This window comes from Myotis myotis, unplaced genomic scaffold, assembly GCF_014108235.1.
Source record: "Myotis myotis isolate mMyoMyo1 unplaced genomic scaffold, mMyoMyo1.p scaffold_m19_p_5, whole genome shotgun sequence".
Classification (NCBI taxonomy): Eukaryota; Metazoa; Chordata; class Mammalia; order Chiroptera; family Vespertilionidae; genus Myotis; species Myotis myotis.
This window is the reverse complement of record NW_023416357.1, coordinates 35,588,079-35,612,797: the sequence shown is the minus strand read 5'-3', so window position 1 is coordinate 35,612,797 and position 24,719 is coordinate 35,588,079. Positions and strand designations below refer to the sequence as shown.

Here is a 24,719-nt window from a genome sequence, read left to right as displayed (position 1 = left end):
CTTCTCTTCTTTGTACCATCTTGGATAGAACTTTAAACATACAGCAGTTTTCACTGAAGTTTTTGTAATATGGCTCTATCTTCCTTATAATTAGTACCTGAGCCCAAGGGGCTCATCTCTTGAATCTTTATTGTCCTACAATGGTTCTGGATGAAAGAAATAATTATATATGCCGCCAACAGGTATAACTTTAGAGAACACAATGCACACATACAAGAGGAGGCATGTTCTAGACCAGGGGTGGGCAAACTTTTTGACTCGAGGGCCACAATGGGTTCTTAAACTGGACCGGAGGGCTGGAACAAAAGCATGGATGGAGTGTTTGTGTGAACTAATATAAATTCAAAGTAAACATCATTACATAAAAGGGTACGGTCTTTTTTTTTTTTTAGTTTTATTCATTTCAAACGGACTGGATCTGGCCTGTGGGCCGTAGTTTGCCCACGGCTGTTCTAGACTGCTTGTAGCAGCATTGTTTGTAATAGCACATATGTGTGTGTATGTATGTATGTATACGTGTGTGTGTGTGTGTGTGTATATATATATATGTATGTATATGTGCGTGTGTGTGTGTGTATATCTTAGTTCAACTTTAGCAGGAAAAAAATGCTGGCTAGTTCTGACAGACTATAGGACATGTAACCCCAAAATACGTCATCTTGGCATACTGACTATTTCAAGCTGAAGGAATGTGAGAAAAGGTGTGTGCAAGAAGACCTGCCCTAAAGCAAGTCATAAAACCCTCCTGTGGAAGGTACTGTCCTATGCCTGGAGTAAAGAAACCTTATCATCTCTAAAGATAAGGAACATAGAGGAATGTGAAGAATCGGCCTTGCTAATTTCAGTTTATCACAGTTAACTGAAATTACCTCTGCCCTATCACGTTTTTTGTACAACTTCCCACTCTTCATTAAACCTAGCATAAAAACACTCAGTTTAACTGTTTCTTTGGGTCTTCACTTCCTTGTGAAGGCTCCCGTGTTACGTAAAGCTTACATTACGTAAGTTGGTATGCGTTCCTGTTGTCAGTCTGTTTCTGGTTATGGGGCTCCCAGTGGAGAACTTGGAAGGATAGATAAAAGATATTTTTCTTCCCCTAAAGTTCTTAACACAAATCCTCTTCATGTGAACTAACATGTCTGCGCTTCTCAAAGATAATCCTAATGTGCAAACATGTCTTGCATCATCCACACATTGGGAAACTGAGAAATAAATAATTGAAAAAGGACCCCATATAAAAAGAAATTCTCAATTTTAGAGTCCAAACACTGTGATGTTTGGGCTAACATCAGAAAGAACAACTTAGTGAGAAACCACCAGGAAAACCAGGCTAAAAAGACATGAAGACACACCTGAGTTTCAAAATGCCCAGATTATTTTGAAAGACACACACCCACCCACACACACACACACACACACATACACACACACACACCCACAACCCACACATAAAACAACTATCAAAAAGAAGTAAAACAAAACTCCAGGAAAGAGAACTAGTTACCTGCATGAGCCGAGAGAGGTGAGTGTGGTCGGGGCAATGCTGCTGACTGCCCATTGCCTATTAAGCTTTTTCGGTTGCTTGTTCGGCAACTGTCAAAAGGAAAGGAAAAAAAACGAAGTTTTAAAAATATAATATAGCATTAGATTAATAATAATAAAAATAATAGTAATAATAATAATTCAGGCATATTCAATACAGGCACAGACTAGAGGTTAAACTACCTATCAGCTCATACTATTAACAACATTTTTGCAAGTCGATATGTACTCACTAATATTTGAGGGGTGTCTGCCTCTTGAATATTAGAAAATATAAAGTATTCATGTAGTATCACATCATCAATATTCCTCACCACCAGTGAAGCTATAATCAAAAGCCTTCTTTCAGGTCTTGACTGCAAATATGTGACATGCCACACATGCAAGTGATAAATTAGGGCTTCAAATCAGCAAACCACAGGTAGCATCTTTGTTGACATGAAATTTCTAATACAAAATTACATGCAATGAAGCGCAATGACATTAATCTTACAATGATGCACTAATTAAAAATCTAATTATTTAGACAAATTTCACATTTGTGCCTTTTGTCAATGCAACAGCCGATGCCTAAGATAAATGTATTTCACTACTCATTCATTTTTCATCTTGTATACAGCATTCAAATTCCTAATTAAAGTACATATTTTGGAATTTTAAAAACAGATTCCTGTTTGCATGTAAATAACAGTGAAGGCCTATTTTCACAGGCACACTCCCAACCGTTTTTATCCTGGTACTCCATGAATGGAAATAAGTTGCTACATATGGACATAGGGCACCTATCTTTTCCTGTTTCTGCTAGTAGAAAATTATAAAATAGCCAATCTTATTCCAATGTAACTTTCACAAGCCTCAAAGAATACGACACATGCAAAGCTGGTTGATGGTGAAGTGGGTGTTATTTCCATTTGCTTTCCTTTGCTACAGGTTGGCACTTCATTCTTTACTATCAGCACCGACGTTAGAAAGATAATAAATGAATTCACCTATAATAAGTTTCAGGGCACTCTGGTTCCTTCTCCTACCTGTGGGCTGCCTTCATTAAAGGTTTACTGTAATGTCTTTTTAATTAAGAATATACCGAAGGACTTGTATGCATGCATATAAGCATAACCAATGGACATAAGACACTGGGGGGTAGGGGAGGCCAGGGGATTGTCAAGGGCGGGGGGAAAAAAAGGAGACATATGTAATACTCTTTGTAATACTTTAAGCAATAAAAAAAAGAAAAAAAAATATACCTGTTAGAGCAGGTTCTTGAAACAGGAATTTGCACCTGACTTCTACATTAGATATATTTGAGAGTGTGTAGAAGATGTTTGAAAGGGACATTTCTAAATATGCAAATAATGCATTTCTAAACCAAGCACAATTTCTCTCAGCAATATTGGCTTGCAAACCAATCCTCTCTCTTAGATGTTTGCTGCTTGTCATCATTTGTTAACATGCCCATATTTATAATTTCTTAAGGTGAGGCTGCATCATTTTATTTTCCTTACTGGAGCAATCAACATCCTGTAGCATAATCTGTGAGTATAATTAAGATCATGTTTACTCAGCCTTAAAGAAGCTGTTGAATAAGAATAGACCCTTGATACTTAATTATGAAGGTGGATTGTGTTATTACCAACTCATCTATCAAGAACTGTATTCAACCTATTACATTCATAATTATTAAATCAGATAGTGTGATTGTTTTACAAATAAACTGTATACTATACTTAGTGTTAATTCAAATTAATGTCTCCTTTCATTTTAATACAGATATTTTAAGTATACCAACTTGCTGGTGTTAATAAAATAAATTTAAAGAGACAGATTTATACCCTGCAAATCTCAGCCAAGTTATTTGTTAATTTGAGCAAATTAATTGAAACGAGGGTTAGCTATCCAAAAAAGTGGCTATTGGTATTATTTTTTTATATTTAGTATTTGTTCTACATCATTTATGAAGATTTTCTATTGATATTCAATTATTGTTTATATATGTAAATCAAATTAAAATGTAAATAAACAGAAATAGTAATCTGATGAATATCTTAAATAGGGATATTAGTGAAATATGCTGATGTAAACCTAATATTTAGAAAATATTTCTTAAAGAAAACTTTAAAAAATTGAAATTTCTTTAAGAGATATAGAATGACTAGTACACTACCACAACAAACAAAATAACCAAAAATTTAGATTTATAACAAAGAAAACACAAACAAAAAATCTAACATTTTAATCAGTTATTTAAAAGTCTATCATAAAAGGGTAGAAAAGTATTCATTTCTAAAATGTGATTTTAAAAAATCTCAAAAAGAAATATCTAAACAAAACCAGAAAATGGAATATACTTGCTTGGTCAATATGAAAATATAAAATATGAAAAAACTTTATATTATATTCATCCTGTGTTTGCCTTCTCTCTATAAAGGTTCGTAATCGTTACAACCAGATGACTATAAATGCAATTTAGAGCGAAAAAAATAAGAATTCTTCATCTATGAATACAAGAGAAAGTTAAAAGAAGTTAAAAACAAACTGCTTTCAGAATTTTAACAGTTTACCACATTTAAGGTACTGGTAGTCTGTTACACTAAACCTTAAATAACTGGCAAATGTTACTGGCAAATGCTTTAACAATCAGAGCTGGGAGTGTCTTCTCTAACCTCATATGGATCTTGAGCATGTTGCTAGAGAGTATTAAAAAAGTTCCCAGATAACAGACTTGGAACTTCCGTGAATCTCTCAACAATCAAACAGGAACATGTTAAACATGATATACTCCTCAGTGTGGCAAATCAAGACTTGATAAAATACAGGTCAAGATACATTTCCGTAAGTACACAAAATAAATCTCTACGCTCATCGAGTAGGGTCTTGGCCTCAACAGTTAATTTAGTTGTTGCTAACATTCTTAAAGGTAATGGGGCATTTTATACTGTATTTAACCTCAAAATACCTAGATCTTGATATATAATTACTTTCAAAATTCTAGGACCCTACTAAGATATTCTGTAGGTAATTTTGCAAGGTTGGAGGGGAAGAGTGGTCATTTGATCTCAATACTACCTGGGTCTGATGTCTCTGAGAGTCACCTTATCTTATTGTCTAGGTACCTGACTCCCAATAAATGAATTGAAATCTACATTTAATCCCACAGTAAGAAAACTCTGGGTAGAAAGGACCTATGAGTATTTATTACCTGGATTGTCTCAGCACATGACACTGCCCACATTAATAATGACACAGGTGCAAGATGCTGAGCTGACCTCTACTGCCATTATTTATTCATCCAGGTGTCACACTCTTTTCTGCTGATGAAAGGAGACGCCTATGGCAGTGTGAGGCAGCCCTTCAGGTGCTGGTGACTACACTACACTCATTTGATCCATAAAATGATAAAACAGTGGAAACATCGCCACTTGGGCAAAATCAAGGTCCCTTCCCTTTCAGCAGCATGACTAAGTTGATTCAGCCTTGCTTTCTCTCAGGCACTGTCACGTGCCGCCCCCCCCCCCCCCCCCCCCCGCCCCGCAACAAAACAAAAGAAATGCTTACTGGCACCATCAGCCCAACTTGATGCAAAGACCACTTTGCCTTTGTCCCAAGTTTAGATGGCTGTCCGCTCTGGCTAAATTAGATTTTGCAAGTAGAGAACTGTGCCATCACTGCGCAACCTTCCACACTGAGAGAACAAGCAGAGCCTGTGATCGCAGGCAGAGTAGGTGTCTCCGTGTGTTGCTTCAACTGGAGAACCGAGGAGGACGAGGAGGTGCTTTGTGGGAAGTGGACACCCGGCCTTTGGCTTTCAGGGTGAGGGGCTTCCCTTTCTTCTTAAAGAGTGGAGGAGAAAGAAGGCTTTTGGGAATGAACTTGAGCAGAAACTTGAGTCCATCTGTCCTTCAGTTTCACTTGGGAATTATATACCTTTGTTCCTAAGGCTAAAAGCTGGAGATAAATCTGTGCAAGCTCAAATGCTCGGGTGAGGATAAATTTTTAAAAAGTTAAGAGCTTTCTGCTACAGAAGTGATGTTCCTGTTTTACCTTAAAGTGCCAGAAAGCATATAGTGTGGACCAGTGATCTGAGAAGAATGGGAAGGTGGAAAGACTATGGCAGTACTTTTATTAATTGATTTTTTTTTTTTACAAAAGAGGAGAGAGAGAGAGAGAGAGAGAGAGAGAGAGAGAGAGAGAGAGAGAGAGAGAGAGATTGATTGACGCAAGAGCCAAACATTGATCAGCTGCCTCCTTCATCTCCTGCATGCTCCCCATGGGGGATCAAGCTGGCAACCTGTACATGTGCCCTGACCTGGAATCGAACTAACGACCTTTTGGTGCACGGGACAACACCCAACCAACTGAGCCACACCTACCAGGGCAACAGCAGTACTTTTGAGTGAGCAGGGCTGGTTGGCCCCTGCGGGCTGGGAGGCAAGGCAAGCAGAGACAACACTCATTGAGAACCTCACAGCGGGGCAGGCACTCAGGTGGAAATGGCACTTGGTGATAGGTGGCTATCAGAAGGAAGTGCTTTATTTGCATGTTTTTTTGGCTCAGGCAGGTGAAGCGAGGATTGAACAGGGCACCACGCCTGCTCCTTGAGTTCACTGTTCCCATCCACCAAAGCAGTTTCACGATCTCCTAACTATTGCCAACAGTGCCTTCCCTTTGCTAGGAAGATAGAGACGGAGCACGCATTTCATCCTCTAAGTCAGGCCTGACTCAGTGTGAAGGACAAAGAGGGCTGCCAGGCTGAGGAAGGGGGTGGGGGGTAATGCCGTGACCACATGTTTGGTCCAAAGCACCCACACTCTATTTCCGCCTAGGTGGTTCTCATGCTCAGGGTTCCACAGGAAGGGCTTGCAGGGACCTGTAAATGTTTCACATCTGGCTTTGTCACATCTCTCCTGGCAGAAAAACCTGCTAATTATCCCCAACCAGGGCTGTGAAAGCCGTGAGGCCCACCAGGCTGTGGCCTTTAGCAACTGTTCAGAGTAGCTGAACCCCAGCTTAATTTTAAATTACATTCATTTTGAGACATGAATACCAATCGTGTCTGATCATGGCAAGACAAGCCGAGGAGAGGCAGCCCCAACAGGCAGTGGTTTCTAACATTCCTGGCTGACTTGAAAGGTCAACGCTCATTATGGAATCCGACTGACCGCAACTGAGGGGCAGTGATCACACCGTGAACTGCATAAGAACAGCCCCAGGAATTCTCAGAGGCGAGGTTATAATTTATTAATTCATCTTGATGAAAAATTTGATAAATTTGCACAAGAGGCCAATTACACACCAAAGCTTAGCTGGATATGAACATCTGCTAACTATTTCCTAATACCTTAATAGAATATGAACATTTGAGTATTCCTTAAACAAAGAAGGCTCATGTGGAGAAAAGCTGGGCAAGACCAGGAGCCAGGACTTGTCCAGCCAATGCAGGGCTGCTGCGTACAGGTTATAAGCCCAGCGGGCTTCTGTTTCCTTGTCTCTACAATGACAGGGCTGGATCAGATTAGAGAAACAGTTGCAAACATACTAGTATATATACTTTTTGGTCAATGAAATTTTAAAAATATAGAAAATATATAAACATAATGTAGCAATTATCCCACCACCTGGAATAAACACCTATTATATATATACATTTATATATATATATATTTATAAATGCCCAGAGACCGGAATGGCGGAATGACCAGAACAACCAGAATGACCAGTGGCTATGACACATACTGCAGTAGCCAATTAGCCTGATCTGGGCCCCAACTGCCTGCCCCCCTGGCCGGCCCCGCCCCCGATTGACCCCCCACCCCCACCCCAATCGGGGGCAGGGCCAGCCAGCCAATTGCCTGCAGCCCCAGCCTACCCTGACAGGCCCCGATCGGGGCGGGCTGGCCAGACCCCACCCATGCACGAATTCATGCACCAGGCCTCTAGTATACATATGATAGGGAGAAATGTGCCTCTGACATCAAAACCAACTTTCCAGTCCCCAACTATGCAACTACTAAAGGAACTGTGACTTATAGCTTTCCCATCCATTGCTGGTCCTTTGTAGATACATGGATACCTATGAACAACATCTGTATGCGTGTTCACATTTTCACTAGTAGTATCGCATATCAGGAACAACTGGCAAAGGCCCGGGACTACGCAAAAGAGATGAGTGGCTTTCCTTTCAGTGGCTTAGGCTCTATAGCAGCGGTTCTCAACCTGTGGGTCGCAACCCCTTTGGGGGTCGAACGACCCTTTCACAGGGGTCGCCTAAGACCATCGGAAAACACATATTGTTTTTACATATTGTTTTTGTGATTAATCACTATGCTTTAATTATGTTCAATTTGTAACAATGAAATTGGGGGTCACCACAACATGAGGAACTGTATTAAAGGGTCGCGGCATTAGGAAGGTTGAGAACTATAGTGAACCCCCGGGGTAGTGAGCCCATAAGAGTATCTTTCATTATCTTTCTATTGATTAGGCTATTTAAAAACTCTGAAGGGATAGAAGTTAAGTTGTGGAAAACTGGTAGTAATACAAATGATTCTTGTCCATGGTATTACTAGTATAAATTAACTTTGTATGGTACAGGTATAATCAATATTCACTCCATGGAAAGATAAACCCAAACATTTAATATCATGTACTACAAGATATGAATCAGTTTTGCATCTACTAGCAAATCCATTTCATCATTCCTAATTAAAAATATACATATGTCTGGTTTTCAAAATCTTCTTTGAACCCATTTTAATATGTTACTGCTACTGTCATTAATAACTGAAATAAAATCTTTGACACATGTTCACTTTGTACTTCAATGACAGTCATGCTTTTGGTTTTTGTATAAACTATACTTTCACACTCTATACATTATAGATTCTGTAACTATATATTTTTTTCCACTTGACATTATATTTTTTTGAGATTTAACCATGGCAACATAAAAATGAGTCTAATTCATTCCTTTTTTAGATTATTCATTTGAAATAAATTTTAGGGTTTTAAATGTACTACAAGTACATTATAGATTTCTTTTTCCTTTTTGCAACATGAAATATCTAGGCCTTTATGCATTTGCAAATGTGATCACAAAAGCCTTGAAAAATATCTCTGAGGATATATTTGAAAGGAAAAAATATATTACACAACATAAAGCAAATCTTCCTTAAAATCTTATTTGGACACTTCCCCGCCCAAATCTTGCTCAGTTCTCTTTATGAGGCGCAGAGAACAAAGCATTAATGTTTCTGTCTCTGAGACATACTTTGTGACTTATGTGAAGTTAAGGCAATACCAGTGTCTTCCCCAAGGCTCCATGCTGGCTTTCATTAATCCATTCCACAAATCAGTTTTTGAGTCCCTAATATATGCTAGGTACTATTCTAAACACACAGAATCCCTGCTGCCCTCAAGGTGATCCCATTCTGCAGGAGGAAACAGATGACAAATACAATAAACTAGTCTAATTTAGAGTATGGGAGATGGTGATAGAGAAAAATAATGCGGAAAGACAAGGAGTGCAGGTGTGAAAAATCACCATTTTAAATAGGTGGTCAGGAAAGGCCTCACTGGAGAGGTGAAATCTGAATAAGACCAGAAGGTTGAGGTGGAGTGAGCGTCCATAGGAGCAAAGGCCCGGAGGCAGGTGTGCCCAGGAACAGCAAGCAGGCCAGCGTGGCCGGAGTGAAGTGGGCCAGAGACAAGCAGCAAAAGTGGACAGCGGAGAGGACAGGGCACAGATCTCTGGCAGTTCCAGGCCACAGTATGAGCACTGGTTTTTAGTCTCAGTGAAAAGCGAAGCCTTTGGAAGGTTTTGAACATAATCTGACTTTTAGGAGAACCATTTTGGCTGCTGAATTGAAATAACCAAAAAAGGGCGTAGAGAGATCAGTGAGGACGTTAAGTTGATGTGCAGCCCTAATCACAGACATCTCCTGTAATCCTACTTTAAAATAAAGCATTTTATTTTAAAATTAATTCATACTCCCAAAAAAGGCCCCCAAATTCAAGGCAAGTATTATACCAGTCTGTAACTCTTTTTTTAAAAAAAATATGTTTTTATTAATTTTTAGAGAGAGAGGGAGAAAAAGAGGAACATCAATAGGTTGCCTCCTGCACGCCCATAACTGGGGACTGAAGCTGCAACCCAAACAAGTGCCCTGAGCAGGATTCAAACTGGTGACCTTTCGGTGCATAGGTCGATGCTTAACCACTGCACCACACCGCCAGGCCCAGTCCATGCTCTTCCCCACAAAACTGGGAAAATAGCAGTGCTGATAATTGACTACCAAGTCTGAGCACTTCAGGCTTTTGCATACATGCATCAATGTAATGACCTAGTTCATAGGTCCTGGGGTTTGTAATTATGAATGCTTATTACTGATATTATCAGCTGGATACTTGAATTTAACTTTTCCATTAGTAGAAAAATTCCTTTTTGAAGGCATTGATTACAATGGAAATGAATGGTTGCTCATACTATTTTCATCTAGGAGCAAAAACTTTAGGCTAATTATATGCCTGGATAAAGGGATAGGTCTCCAGGCTTTCAAAAACTCTGAGAAAAATCAATATATATATTACTATATACAATATTTCTTAGAATTATATATAATCTATTAAGATAAGCCTGTAGTGAGGTCTGGCTCAATTTGCTGTATTCATAGACAAAGAGGGAGATGGCTGAACATACAGATAATAGCAAGAAAGTATTCAAGGTAACAAATTTTCTGGAACATCTACTCCTTTGTACAAAATATTATTGGTAGATAAGAAAATGAAGAAGACATTCTAAGAGTGTTTAAAGTATAAAAGAAGAGAGAAGATTGATTCACAGATAAGGCAGAATCTGGAAGAGAGGTACATACACTAATCTGTTGCTATCTAAAATGTGAGATAAAACCCCATTCATCTTGGAAACATCCTATCTAATAAAGAGGTAATATACAAATTGACCGTCACTCCAACACACAAGATGGCCGCCCCCAAGTGGCCACAAGATGGCCTGCAGGGGAGGGCAGTTGTAGGCGATCAGGTCAGCACGGGAGGGCTATTGGGAGGGACCAGGCCTGAAAGGGAGGGCAGTTGGGGGTGACCAGGCCTGCAGGGGAGGGCAGTTGTGGGCAATCAGGCCTGCAGGGGAGGGCAGCTGGGGGTGACCAGGCCAGCAGGGGAGGGCAGTTAGGGGTGATCAGGCTGACAGGGAGGGCAGTTACGGGCAATCGGGCCAGCAGGGGAGCAGTTAGGCATCAATCAGGCTGGCAGGGGAGTGGTTAGGGGGTGATCAGGCTGGCAGGCAGAAGTGGTTAGGGACAATCAGGCAGCAAGCAGATAGGCAGGTGAGCAGTTGGGTGCCAGCAGTCCTGGATTGTGAGAGGGATCCCAGATTGGAGAGGGTGCAGGCTGGGTTGAGGGATACCCCCACCATGCACGAATTTCGTGCACCGGGCCTCTAGTGTTTTCATAAATAATAAACACTATAACTTTATAGTATACTAGTCTCGTGCACCTTGAAAGGAACTGTGGGCCGCGAGGCTGCAGTGGGCACAGGGGTGGGTCTCGGCCCATCCTCTGCGCCCTCACCCTGCCCCTCCCACCACAGCCCCTTGTCCTCTGTCTGCCGGCAGCCCCGCTCCCACGTGCTGATGGCACCAGCCCCGCTCGCACCTGCTGACAGCGTGGAGCAAGTGGAGCCAGTGCCAGCAGCAGGTGCGAGTGGGGCCGGCGCTGTCAGTGGGTGCAAGCGGCAGCTGCTGCCCCTATGGCCCCTCAGGAGCAGGGGGAGGTGGAGAAGCCCTCAGGGGCGATCGGGCCAGCAGTCGCCGCTCACACCTGCTGACAGCACCGAGCAATTGGGACCCGCACAGGATGCCGTCAGCGGGTGCTAGTGGCTGCTCCAAAGCTGGCTGGGTGTGTGAGCGGGGCCGGCGCTAGCAGCAGGTGCGAGCACCAGGCAGGACCACAGTGCATGGGATCAAAGAATTTTCAGTAACCACCAGAGGCTCGCCCCGCCTTGGTCTGGCACCCTTGCTCACCTGCTCCACCATCCCACTGTGGCCAAAGCCCACCATGTTCTGCATTCTGCTGCCTGCTGCTGACGCCCGCCATGTTCCGCACGCACCCCTTAGTGGTCAGCACATGTCATAGTGACCGGTTGTTCAGTTGTTCTGCCGTTCAGTCTATTTGCATACTAAGGTTTTATATATATAGACAGATACTATGGCAAACTGTCCTGCCACTTCACTGGTCTTCCCTAAATAAGCCCTTAATTTCAGTGATCCGCCTGACACAGTAAACATTTTTTAATCTGATTTCTTCTTGGCTATTCCATTTTGATCCTATTTCAAAGCGAGACACACCAATGGAGCAATTTCCATGTGGCTGGCACAGTGAGCTCTGATGTCATGTTAGCATGTGACTGATAGGTAGCTGACATTCACCATGTTGCACCACCGTGATCCTGGCAGGCAGAACATCACACTGTCATCACCCATTTGGTGAACAAACATAACCAAAAATTCCACAAGGAGATTACAATCTAGAATGGGGGATAAATACCTTAAGATCAAAGATTATTATCTATATTACAGCAAATCTCTGGATACCCAGAAAAATACAGGAAATAAAAATGATTTGAATATAGAATCAATAAATATTTTGCAATGACTAATTAAATATGTTTCCTGCCTCTAGGAAGTTTATAATTTAACATGGAGGACAAACATAGTCTAATTTACAAGACTAAACTGACCCAGGATGGTATTATAATATAGCCTAATGATATTAGCTTAGACTAAGCAAACACACAGAGCTGACAGGTTTGCGGTGCTGGGTATATGCTGGTTTTCCTTACCGGGAAAACCTATAAACATGTCACCCTGAATAAAATTATAGTAGGGCAATCAGTGGAATTAAAAGAGGGACATCATACAATGGCCAAAGTCAAGTAGGAGTTTGGAAATGATGTGAGATTTATAGTAGCAGGCTAAGTTCAACTGATAAAAATGTGTGAAGTAAAAAGTAATCCAAGTGAGAAGGGGCCTGAACACCTGTGAATTTTTTTTTAGTGTTATTTATCTGTAACCCAAATCAGAGGAGGTACCAAGCCTGTGTGCCTGCTGAGGAGCCCTAAAACATCAGGGCAGGCCATCTGTTCGGATGAGGACACTTAGAAGGGGACAGAGTCAACGAGGAGATGACTTCTGGGCTCATGATTACTCAAGAGTATAAGAGATCAAACCCCACCTGAAACAGACACAGCACAGACTGTTCCTCCTTGGGCTGAGGGAGTGAAGAGTGCTGAGAAGCCAATGTAATTAATTCTGACCTAATAGTTGAAAGGCATGTGCTGTATCTTGGGAAACTGCTTCAAAGGTTGATCTGGCCCAAACACTGTGTGGATTCCTTCAAAACTGTGTCTGACCTGTCCTGGAAGGGTAAAGAGCTGGTACCCACCGACGAGCCTGCCTGTGGTTGGGCTACCAAATTGGCAATGAGGACCGCTGGGAGGGGTGGGGGCAGGGCCCCAATTTTAAACCTGGGTAAAAGGGTCAGGGTCAAACACCCAAGACTTTGGTTGTCCTCAGGGCATTTGTGGTCAGGGACCAATGATAAGCCTATAGGTATGTTGGGGAGCCAAAGAAAATACAAACCAAGTTTTTTTTTAAACTTCCACTGTGTGTGTGTGTGTGTGTGTGTGTGTGTGTGTGTGTGTGTGTGTGTGTTGAGGGGGATGTATGAGACACATTATTTTAAAACTCCCATTTTCATGCTTAACATGGGTAAAAGTCACAACTGGATACGTTCTTTTTAAGTAGCAAAAAAACAAAAACAAAACCATGTCCAAAGTCCAACTATAAAAATTACTTTGAATCAATTTAATTTAATAGCACTGGATTATTCTCTGTTAGCCAGAGGTAAGGAAATATACCTTTAAAAAGCCATAGAAAGTGGTAGCAGTGCCAAATCAGAGTAAACGCAACACCTTAACTCTGATGTTCTGACCTGCCTTTTTGGAAAGACCATAATAAAATTTTACTATGAACTCCTTTCCCCTGTACTTATTATCTCCTATGTTTATTGCTTTTAAGAGATGGTGCACAGCTTCGTGAAGGTGGATTAGAAGGTTTTCTTCTATCCAAATCGTGTGTGTGTGTGTGTGTGTGTGTGTGTGTGTGTGTGTATCAGCTGAACTAATATAATGTTTTACATACAGGCTTCCCCATACAGAAATCACACCTCAGCTTAACTTGCTATAGCTACAAACATTGGACTCTGTGGCTATATTTTAGTCTAGGAGAGGAATTTAGCTACATAGCTAAGCACTACCCAAAAAAAGCAAAACTCTGCTCCTTCTCTCGGGTTCAGAGGAATCTGAGGCCACTCCTCTCTCACCCACAAAAGGGAGGGGACTTTACTTCCAGAACTACCAGGTCTCCTTTTCTGACACTCATCAGAAATGTATGTCAAGCCCAGAGTGAACAGCACGACTATTTATTTACACCCTTCCAGCTCTAAAGCATCACACACACACACACACACACACACACACCCACACACGGCCGACATCAGAGCTCCACTTTGTTCTTTTCGGGGAGAAAGAGACGTGGGCAAAAAGCCATTATCTTCCTGTTCAGTATGTTTTGTTGCTAGCTGCGCCTAATTTGGTATCTTGCAAAATGACATTCTGTTAATGACATGAATGTCAAAGCTGTGATAATGGGCAGAAGTAGAAGAAAATGTTTCCTAACTGGAGAAACAACAGGAAAACTGCCAAATGGATATTAAAATTACTTTGTGTTCATCCCACACTGAAGCACTCAGCCCCTCTCCCCACCCCACCCCCACTATTTGTTTACAACACGAAAAGGATGCAGCCCTCTGAGGAGGGGAGACCACCCCACCTTGGCAGAACACACAGGAAAAAAAGAAACAAAAAAAAACAAGAGGTCAAAGGAATGTTTCCTCTTAATTAACTTGGCAGATGTCTTTTCTTTCCTCATTTGCATCCACTGATGTTTTCTTAGTTGGTCTCATTTTGCAAAGATGAAATTGGCCACAAGGAACCAATTCTGTTGCTGAAGACAGTTGGGCTGGGGAGATACCAGAAGATACTTGAAGTTGCTCAGTATTCAGCCTGGGTCATGACTGTTCCTCGCTCTTGCCATTTGTGAGCGGGGGAACAGAATTTTAGCTTCGGAAGATGAGGCACTGACTGCCAAGGCAGCACCACCAGCTAGAGCACAGGGGCCACAACCAGGGCACATTCAAAGTTAGAGATCTCCATTAGATGTGAAGATAAATCTAACTACTTCTCATGCAAATGCATAAGGATTCAATTCCACAAAGGAAGAGACAGTTCTTTTAGATTTCACTTGGCTATTTCTTAGGGGAGTACAGTTATGAAACGCCACTGGTAGATCTGACTTCAAATTCTAACTCCCTTGAGCCTCAATTTACTGCTCTGTACAATGGGTTTAAAAATATAAGCTACCTCAGAGGGCTATGGGGAAATTAAATGAGATAAAGAATGTAAAGATACTATCCTAGTGCTTGGCACATAGCAAGTGCTTCAAAATATTAGGTGTCAAAAGAAAGCATTTTGGTCTTTCTCTTTTGCATACATTCTTTCATGCATATATGTCTTCATTCTTAGAGTGTTATACCAAAGCTTTCCCTCAAGGATCTTGGAACAAGTAGCATAAGACTTCCCACAGAATTAACTTCTAAAATTAATACACTGAATTATGTAAAAGCTAAAGAGACTGGTTCTAAGGCAGCTAAGCTTGATAGTAAATGTAAATGTTATCACAGTACAGAAAGAATTTAACAGTAAAAAAATGTATGACTGGTTGGCTTTAGAAACAGAAAGACAAAAGCTGTAGAACCACAGGTTCAAGAGTCCAAAGAAGCACTGGCCAAGGGCTTCAAACCGGCAACGTTAAGGTAGAGGGACAAGCAAGGACTGCACCCACCAGACTTCAGTGTTGCAGATCAACTGCCCAAACCATGTGCATCTGTCCACCTTTGCCCAACGGCATTAAGCATTTAAGCCATCGAACGTGCCTCGCTCTGCTACCATCCTGCCCAAACAAGCTTCCGACCAGCTTCATGGAGAGTTCTGTCCCAATGTGACTCACAGGAGCAGCAACAACAACTGCTCACTTTGACCAAGTGTTTATTTAACACATGCCAAGCAAAGGCTTAATGTTCATGATAACCTTAGGAGGCAAGACTTATTTTGATCTGTACCTTATAGGTGCGAAAACTGAAGAACTGAGAAGTTTAGAAACTGTTTAAGATGACACACACGTAAGGGGTAGAATTGGAATCCAAACCCAGGCAATCTGCCTTCATTCAGAGCCTGTGCTTTAACCATTCTGTTAAATCTCTATAAGGTGAAGAATAAGAACATTAAGGGGCCTAAGCCCAATATTAACTGTCTATATCCTTGTAAATTAACCTTAGCATTCTGGTCCCAGACAGCACTTGGCGAGCGTGGTGACTATGGATCCATGCCTAAGACATGGAGCTGCTCTTGGGTACGAAGCAAACCAGAGTTCTGAGCCTGCAGCCTGATGGTCCAATACAGGAGGTGGGTCAAGCTGTAAAGCTTCACATCAGACTGAGAGATTTTCTAGAGGCAGCAAGCCTGACCCCGATGGACAGACCCCTCCATGTCACCACAGGGCGTGCTGTTTATCCTGGAATATACTTGTAGACAGTTTTCAGGCTCGTGGTAGACAGACAGGTGAGATGTCATGATTTGGACAGTCCCTCCTTCACAGAGGATTCTCAAGGAAACAAAGGCAGATGACCCAACACATGGGTTATCATGGCAAGCAGGCTGCTCTTCCTTATCCCTGTCCGGGCCAGCTGGCCTAGTCAGACACAACCATGTGTAAATCAGATTTTTTTATTCCCCTGTTTCTCAATAGATTTCAAAATTAAATCCACATTTCTGGATCATGCCCCCTTTAACATGGCTATTTTTTGCTTCTCTATTTCTAGATCTGGCTCTTTACTAGAGAACATAGGAGTCAAATTTGTGATGTGAAATATCTTTTCATGCACTGGCTTTGAAGAAAAGGACTAAATGCATTAGGAATCAAATCTGTCCAGCAGAAGATCTAAAGCATATAATAAACACATTGACTATTATTGAGACAAGCTGTTTTTCTTTAAGTTGAAGTACTTAGAAATGAAACATCTCAACATAAAACAAATCCAACACAAAATCTACAACTTCTATAATCTTGTGACCCCAAATCTTGGATACTTCTGTTGTACCTTAGTCTTTCAAGGTATCATTCCTTTAGTCTGGCATCTTCCCCCATTCTTGCTCCGCAGAGACCTTCCAGACTCTTAAGAGAACTCATATAGGAATGTGTCTGTGTGTAGAAAAAGGTGTCTCTAAGTTGTGTGAATTACATAAATCTATGGCAGGAGCTGGGACAAGTCCCAGTGCCAAGTCAGAGAAGCGTCAGTTACTAAGGAAAAGCTTCATGCTTCACTCCCTTCAAAGCACGGGCCTGCCTTGTAGGGGCGTGGCCATCTATTTCTCATAGGCCCAGGCCTGTGTTTAAAGAGGTGAGGTCATTTGTCCCTTGCCTGGGGTTTGGCCCTTATAAGTAAGAACCTGGAGCTCCAGACTAACACACCAACTCCTCCTCTTCACCCAAGTCACCAGGCATCCAACCTACAGGCATTGGACATTCCCTGCAGTGACTCAGAGAGTTCCTGCTCATTGTGTTCCTGGATTCCTGTTTATTAAAGTTATGGAATCCCCGGCCTTCTCAGGGAAAACAGGTCTAAGTAGAAGTTCAATGGTATAGAGAGATAGCACCCTGCTGTATAAAATTTCCATATTTGGGGGGAAAAGGAAGACCTACGTAACACTTTCAACAATATGAATTTAAAAAAAAAAGAGAAGGATTCTGAGTAACTCACTCATAGGAAATCATATTGCGTATCAAGACTAGAATTAGGGTATTTCACTTTAATAAAACAAATCATTGATACTAAGAAAGAAATGAATGGGGAATCTTCCACAGGCTACTTTTGCTTATCATTTTTAAAATAGACCCTAAATCCTATTGAAAGATCAAGAGACATATGAAGACAATGATGCAATGCAGGGATCTTGAAAATAAAATCTGTCCGTAGCTCAGAAATGAGCCATTCCTGGGGCTTTGCGGCCACATAATATTTTCAGTCTCAGTTAATAACAAAACTGGAGGGCTGACGTAGAACAGAGTGTTTTCTGCCTCAGTCTTCAGCTTTCATCCGCTATGACTGTTTATTCGAGTAGGCACCAAAGTTTCTGAACTCACATAATTACACAGTAAGAGCAAAACCATTTGTGCTGTTAGCTTATCTGCCTCTCACACACAATACACCAAAAGTGTGGTGCTATGTTCTTCAGATGACAAAAATTATTTCTCATTTTAGTTAGGGGGAAAAGTCACACCCGTTTTTTTTTTTTATCTGAAAGACTCAATATTTTAAAATAACTTAAAAGAAAGCAATAGGTCATGTCAGCTTTGAGCAAATTGGAGACGAGCACCTGGTGATAAAAAGTGTCATCAGACAAAGGTATCTCCACCAACTTGGTTTTCTGTCTTAACTTGTGTTTCTGAGGCGCACCACCAAAAGTCCCCAACATTTTTTCCAGAGTGGCTCTGTCCCAGGGAGAGGGAGCAAGGGTACAGGACCCAGGAGATGTGCTTATGCGTCTGCAATCAGGAAATCTGGGCAGGGAGACATTTCCCTGCATTTTTAAATAGTTTCATTGTTCGGTTAGGGGACATTGTGTATTTGAGAAGACAAAGAAAAATCTGTCTACCCAAGGTTTGACGGAAACGAGGCAGTCATTTTATAAAACACACACCACACACACTGAAGACCAAAACGAAATGAAATAAACTAACATGTAATCATCTAAATGAGAAATGCACCTGCTAAAGAAAGGTTTCATATCTGGGTAGGCAAATTGTTCCCATCTTAGTCAGGGGAGGGCATTTTCTCAAGTAACTGCTACAGAATAGAGACACTTAGCACAAGAAACATGGTATCACTGAGAAACAGGAAATAGAGAATGAAGGGTTGGGGGAGATGCCAGGAAGATTACCGAATGTGTCCACAATACATTATTCAACAAAAACATATAACTCCATCTATGAATAAGTTTTATAAGTTTTCCAATTATTGTATTATAGCAAATGCCAGTAGAACCAATAATTAATGTTTGTATTCTAGTTAAAAAAAAAAAATACTGGCAATGAGTCTGGCACCATAGCATCAATGGTATATTAAATATATTAATTATAAATAACTCTATGCCCCAAGCCCCCCGCCTTCACTGTCACTGCCTTCCTTCTGAGATCAGTCATTTCTGAATTGTTGAAACTTCCTCTTAGAGAGAGAACTTTGATTAGTTTTCTACCTCCTTGCAAGAAATGATTGTACCTCCAAAAGATTAATCTCTAACTCATCTATGAGAAAGAGTTAATCAATTTGTAACTACTTCCCTACCCTTTTTTAAAATGCTTTTTTAAAAATTGATAAGATTCAGGAATAGAAATAGGGTTGGCAACTTTGGGTAGGATAGCTCATTTTTTGGTCTTTCTGTCCTCCAAATGCTTTTTATCTTTGGAATGAAGTGCATGTACTTACACGCCTACCCCATGATAAAGACCTGTCTCTGCCTGAGCCACACTCGCCTGAGGTCCAGTGATGAGAAAGCCCAGGACTGACGGAGGAAAGGGTCATCCTGAGAGGCTCAGGGACTGAGGCTGGCCGAGAACTGACTCCTCACCACCCCCAACCGAAAAGCTGGAGTCTGCAACCAAACCTCTCTGCTTTCCCACACACTTTTCTCCTCTCTTTAGACCACCTACGCCTGCCTGGCCCCTCTCTCTGGAAGTTTTTGTTTGTTTGTTTTTAATCAAGCCAATTTACCAGCCCCCGCCTACCCATAACTCTTTCTGAGGTGATAGAGAACAAAGGATGGTTCTGAATCATCAATCTTGTTCTCCTAAAAACCCTGAATGAAATAGGTAATTAAGCTGTGCTACCATCCCAAGATGGGCTATGATTCCAAAAATGCTTACAAAGACATCGGTGAAAAACGTAGGGTCCAAAGCCAGATAGCAAACATAATTAAAACACAAAGAATGCAAAGGAAATGCACTGGAAGGAAAGGCACTAAGTCATAATGGCGATTACTTCCCTGTCGTGGGAAGATGTGAGTCTAAATGTGTGTGCACTTGTGCTTTAGTTTTCAACATATTTTAATCATGAATCCTATAACCTCTTAGTCTGGGAAAATATGTGTTTGTTTTACAGAGAAAAGCAGATGTCAGTTTAATACTGCTAGCCACCAGTCCCAAGAGGAATGGAGGCAAGGAGGGAGTGATGACAATGTATCCGGTGACAAGATAATTTGAGATACTCATTTGCGGCACTCTTTCTCCTGGAAGAGAATGAACAGTATGTTTTCCTTCCCTCATTCCAGGAGGTCTGTGTGTTCAGAGCCTGGGATCCCGGGCCTGCAGAGGGGTTCAGTGGCTCTGTTTCAGGAGCGAAAGCAGGAGTGAGGAGGTAGCTGAGGGGAGCTCACCCTGTCCTCGATCAGGACAGAGCTGCCCGAGTGATACCCTTACAGGGGATGGAAGGGAGAAACAGGTGTGGTGAGCTGTCCTGCTGGGGTGGGGGATGGAGAGAAGGCAGAGGAGTCTGGCTGTGGCGCTGACTGTGTGAACGACCAGGACCTGTGCCCACTCCCTTCCAACGCAGGGCTCCAAGAGGCACAGGACGCGGCCTCGTGCTGGACATGCATGTGGCTGGGGATAAAGGTGAGCAGGAAAGAATAAGAACAGGAGCCAACCTTGCTCTGCAAGTGCCAGTTACAGATGTGTGTGCCCCCTGTAGGCATCCAGAAGTGCCAGGTACCAGCTTAGGACAGGCCTCCCTGTTCCCAGTGGGCTTCGACTATAAGCAACTCAGGTATGTAGAGAGCAAGTGCTGGTGTCCATGTCATCTGACCCCATCAGAAAGGTTACAGCCAGCAGCTACATGACAGTGTAGACTATGATGATGGTTGTACGCCTGTACACTATCTTCCACCTAATTAAGTTGTATACATTAACATGTACAGCTTTTTGTATGTCAACCTTACCCCAGTAAAGTAATCTCTCTTGCTTGAGAAGTACCAGCCAGCCTCAACTCACTCAGTGAATATCGGCAAACTGCCTCTGAAGACATCATCAAAAAATGTCATTTAGTTATTATAGCAGAAGCCTATCCCTACTCAGAACCCGATTTAAAATGAAAAACAAAGCACAGAATGCTGACCATACAATTTGCTAATGGAAGGACTCGCCTGAGTCCTTTAATTATGCTTTCTTCACACGTGACAGTGATTCCTCTTAGGTTTGGCTTTGCTGCTGGTTGTGAGGCACCATATTGCTAATCAAAGCCGGGCCAGCCTAGTTCTAATAGTTATTAATGATGCGGGGGAGACATAGCAGACTTCGGCAGCTTGGTCAACTCGACACATAGCAAAACCAAAGGAAAACGGTCTCCTTGACTGAAAATGCCAGTAAAAACCCGGTATGCACTCCCGGAGCTGCAGAGGTCTGAAAGCGAAGATGGGCGATCTCAATGGTGCACTCGGAAGGAGCAGTCCTTAGAATTCTGTTTATAAATTAACCCCCGAGTCACACGAGGGCACTCATAAACGAAGACTACCTCTTAGAACATCCACATAGAGCACACTATCTGCACAGCGCTAGACATCAGCAGCTACTCTAAACTAATCAAGAACTCTATGTGCGTCTTTCCCCAGCATCTGTTGTTAAATATACTCACTCTTTTTAGAGCCTTAATTACGAGATTTATATTCGGGTGGCGATTACCACATGGCATTGGAATACACCAGTAAAGTGTCTCACATTCAATTTTTGGAAACTTATACAGTTGAAGCAGCAAAGCCAAACCTAAGTGGGATCACTGTCACGAGTGAAGAAAGGATAAAGCTCCCAGTAGAGGGGTTAACAGTGGTTCTCAACCTGTGGGTCGCAACCTCTTTGGGGGTGGAACGACCCTTTCACAGGGGTCACCTAAGACCATCCTGCATATCAGATATTTACATTACATTCATAACTAGCAAAATTACAGTTATGAAGTAGCAATGAAAATAATTTTATGGTTGGGGGTCACAACATGAGGAACTGTATTTAAAGGGCCAGAAGGTTGAGAACCACTGGGTTAGAATGAACCATGTGTTACTGCACAGCCCGAGATTGGGGGAAGGTCACCTGATCCTTACCACAGAACTCCTGGCTATAGAATCAATGGAGAGATTTAAGTTAGGAATCTGGCACCGCAGGTAGAAGGAAGCAACATGTGGTTTGGGAATCATTGTGATGTACCCTCCACACACACTTCCAAATGCCCACAAGTACTGCTTGGCAGGAACCCCATCCACTTCCTGCCTGAGCCTTTCCCAAAGGTTGTAGAGATGTCATACTTTTGTGGTGACAGAAAGCACATCAATCACCTAGGAGTTCATGGCCCAGAAAGAATATGTTGCTTTCAACACCTTACATAAAGCAGCTTAGCAGAAAACATCTGAATAAGCTCTAAAGAATAATTCTAAATATCTAGGTGTGGCTGGTGATGACACTACAACAAAAGATAAAAGCCTTTTAGGTAAGTTGTTTTGAATGAAGAGATTGCACAAAGCCAGATAAGACGTTTTATACCTAAGTCACTGGCCAACTGGCTTATGCTCTAATCTCTTGTTTGAAATGTGGTCTGGTGTGAAAAGTAAACTGCCATGAAGGGCCTCTTTCATGGAGAACCAAACAGATAAACAAGGTCATACCTATAATGAAATGTAATATCGTGTAAAGACCTGTTCTTGGACTTCATTGTTTGTATGCATCTCCAGATGGATGGCGTATGTAGATGCGAATTCACAAAGCCATATTACTTGACAATAACCTGATACTTTCCTTTGAAACTTGAACTTTGCTTATCACAGAAAGTGGTTGCAAAAGCAAGGATAAAGGTGAAACTGTAATGAGAAAATGAACACAGGCAGACTGTCTTCCCACAGTAGAGTCAAAGTTAATCAGCGATCATATTGCAAAATCTAGATCATGCTAATGTGACCCATTCATAGGGCACTCACTCTGCTGAACTAGTTCTCAGTTACTTTGGCACTGGCAGCTTCACTAGGACTTTGACCAGAAGCTTCTGGGTCTTTGTCGGAAAGCACAGAACATTTTCTAAACTATAAGCCATGCCTACACTGCATCGTATCATGACAAGCAAGCTCAGCCTGATCCTGAATTTCTTCTCTACACATTCTTCCCAAAAAGGAGAGGGATCTTACAATCTGTAAGAAGCACAGAGAAATTAAGACCCAAATAAAGTAATGTTCACAACTCTATCAGTCAGCAGAGAACAACATTCCACTCTGTTAATTTAATGTTAATAGTTGACACTTTTTAAAAGTGCTATAAAGTCAGCAAGTTTTTTCTTTCTTTGTGTGTGTGTGTGTGTGTGTGTGTGTGTGTGTGTGTAATCTAGAGGTGGACTCATAGATAGATAGAGAGCAGGCTGACAGCTGGGGGAGGGATTGAGCAAAAAGGAAAAAAGAGGAGAAAGAACTCATGGACAACAGTGTGGTGAATCCAGAGGGAGGTGGGGGGCAGGTGGAGGACGGTATAGGGGGGATAAATGGTGATGGAAAATATTATTTTAAAAATAAAAAAAAGAGTGACTTATTTACAGTAAGAACTATTTAACTGCCAAGAAAGAGATGGGTTTCAAAAAGAATACTATTCTATTCATCAAATGTGGGTTTCTAGCTTACTTTCTCTACACATTTACTGTAGGTAAGGCTATCCATTCCTAATCTGAGTCTGTAAATATGGTTAGACCAGGGCAATAAGCATTTCCAGGTTATTCTAAGACATAAACTAGGTATCTTAAACAATGCCCAATTGAAATTTATCCTGTTTAATGTGTTAAAATGGTACACAATGTCTAATACTTTGCGGAATGTATAATATTGGACATAAAATAAGCAGCAATAAGTCTGAACTACTACATGTTGTTTGTAGTTTCTATACATATGTGTCTGTGTATTTGTACATAATAAAATATATATTTGCTTTTTCTGGAGTAGAGAATTCTGTTATTTTCAATGAACCTTCTCAGCATTTGCATAAAGTTCTCTGGTAACCGTTTCACAATCTGACATGCATGGCCTGTGGAGCAGGCAAACTCTCGCCCAAGAGAGACAGGGCTGGTGCGGAGAGGAACAAAGCCAGGCAAGAAATAGTCCTCATTTTGATCTTGGTGTGGAATAGTCTGCACATCCCCATGTTTAAAATGCTGTTTCAAACTGGTCTTACTCTTATAAACTCCTTGCCAGCAAGTATCAACTTATTCTGTTCGTGACCCCAGTCGCAATACCTGACCCCAACGGCACATGAGATTAAACCTTGTTGAATAAATGAATGACTGAATAAGCTAATAAAAATGAGAAAAGGAAAGTTTTGCTAAAATGGGGGAGGGAAGAATCTGGTCATACTAAACCCTGGCCTAATCTTTTCGGCTTCCTTTCCTAAATCAGTGATAATTCCTATTTAAAGTTTCTCCCCAAAAGCCTAGAATCTTCATCAGAAAGCAGTGATCGTGGGTCAGGATGTGCTGAGAGTTACACAAAGTCAGACTCTAGCCCTTGCCTACGGGGCTCAATCTAAAAGGATTATATGTGCAACAGAGTAACTGATGGGCAGATCCAGGTAACTAAATATTCTCGAAGAACCTATAGGCTCAGGGGTTAAAATAGCAACGGAGCAAGAGTTTCTGGAAGGGGGACAGATGGCTTCTGACAAATAAGCACACCTTCAATGCAAGTGACAGAAGTAGGTCACGATGAGTAAGTGAATTTTCCACTGACTCATTTCCACGTGTATCATGGGCAGCAAAGGAGACCAGTGATCTAATTCTCCACCTAGAAGAGTGCTACAAATTAGTTCTCTAAGGAAAGGAGCTAGAATTAAAACTGACTTAGAACTGACTCAGAGCGAGAACCACCATCCTGGCCTACAAAATGATCAGCGAGCAGGCAGGTCAACAGGCCTGACAAATAATATGCA

At 41.6% G+C, this 24,719-nt stretch overlaps 1 protein-coding gene across 9 annotated transcripts in view; it reads right to left on the bottom strand.

Moving 5' to 3' along the window:
• The window catches only part of MAST4 (microtubule associated serine/threonine kinase family member 4), a 521,110-nt gene that overhangs the window by 101,357 nt on the left and 395,034 nt on the right, over positions 1 to 24,719 (bottom strand). For 6 of the 9 annotated variants that reach the window (XM_036310367.1, XM_036310366.1, XM_036310368.1 and 3 more), the window contains one exon: positions 1,505 to 1,593. In XM_036310367.1, coding sequence (XP_036166260.1) covers positions 1,505 to 1,593 — 89 coding nt within the window. Of the gene's footprint in view, positions 1 to 1,504; positions 1,594 to 1,775; positions 1,990 to 5,094; positions 5,367 to 24,719 lie in introns of all 9 variants that reach the window. The other 3 variants (XM_036310370.1, XM_036310373.1, XM_036310374.1) reach the window with 2 other exon arrangements.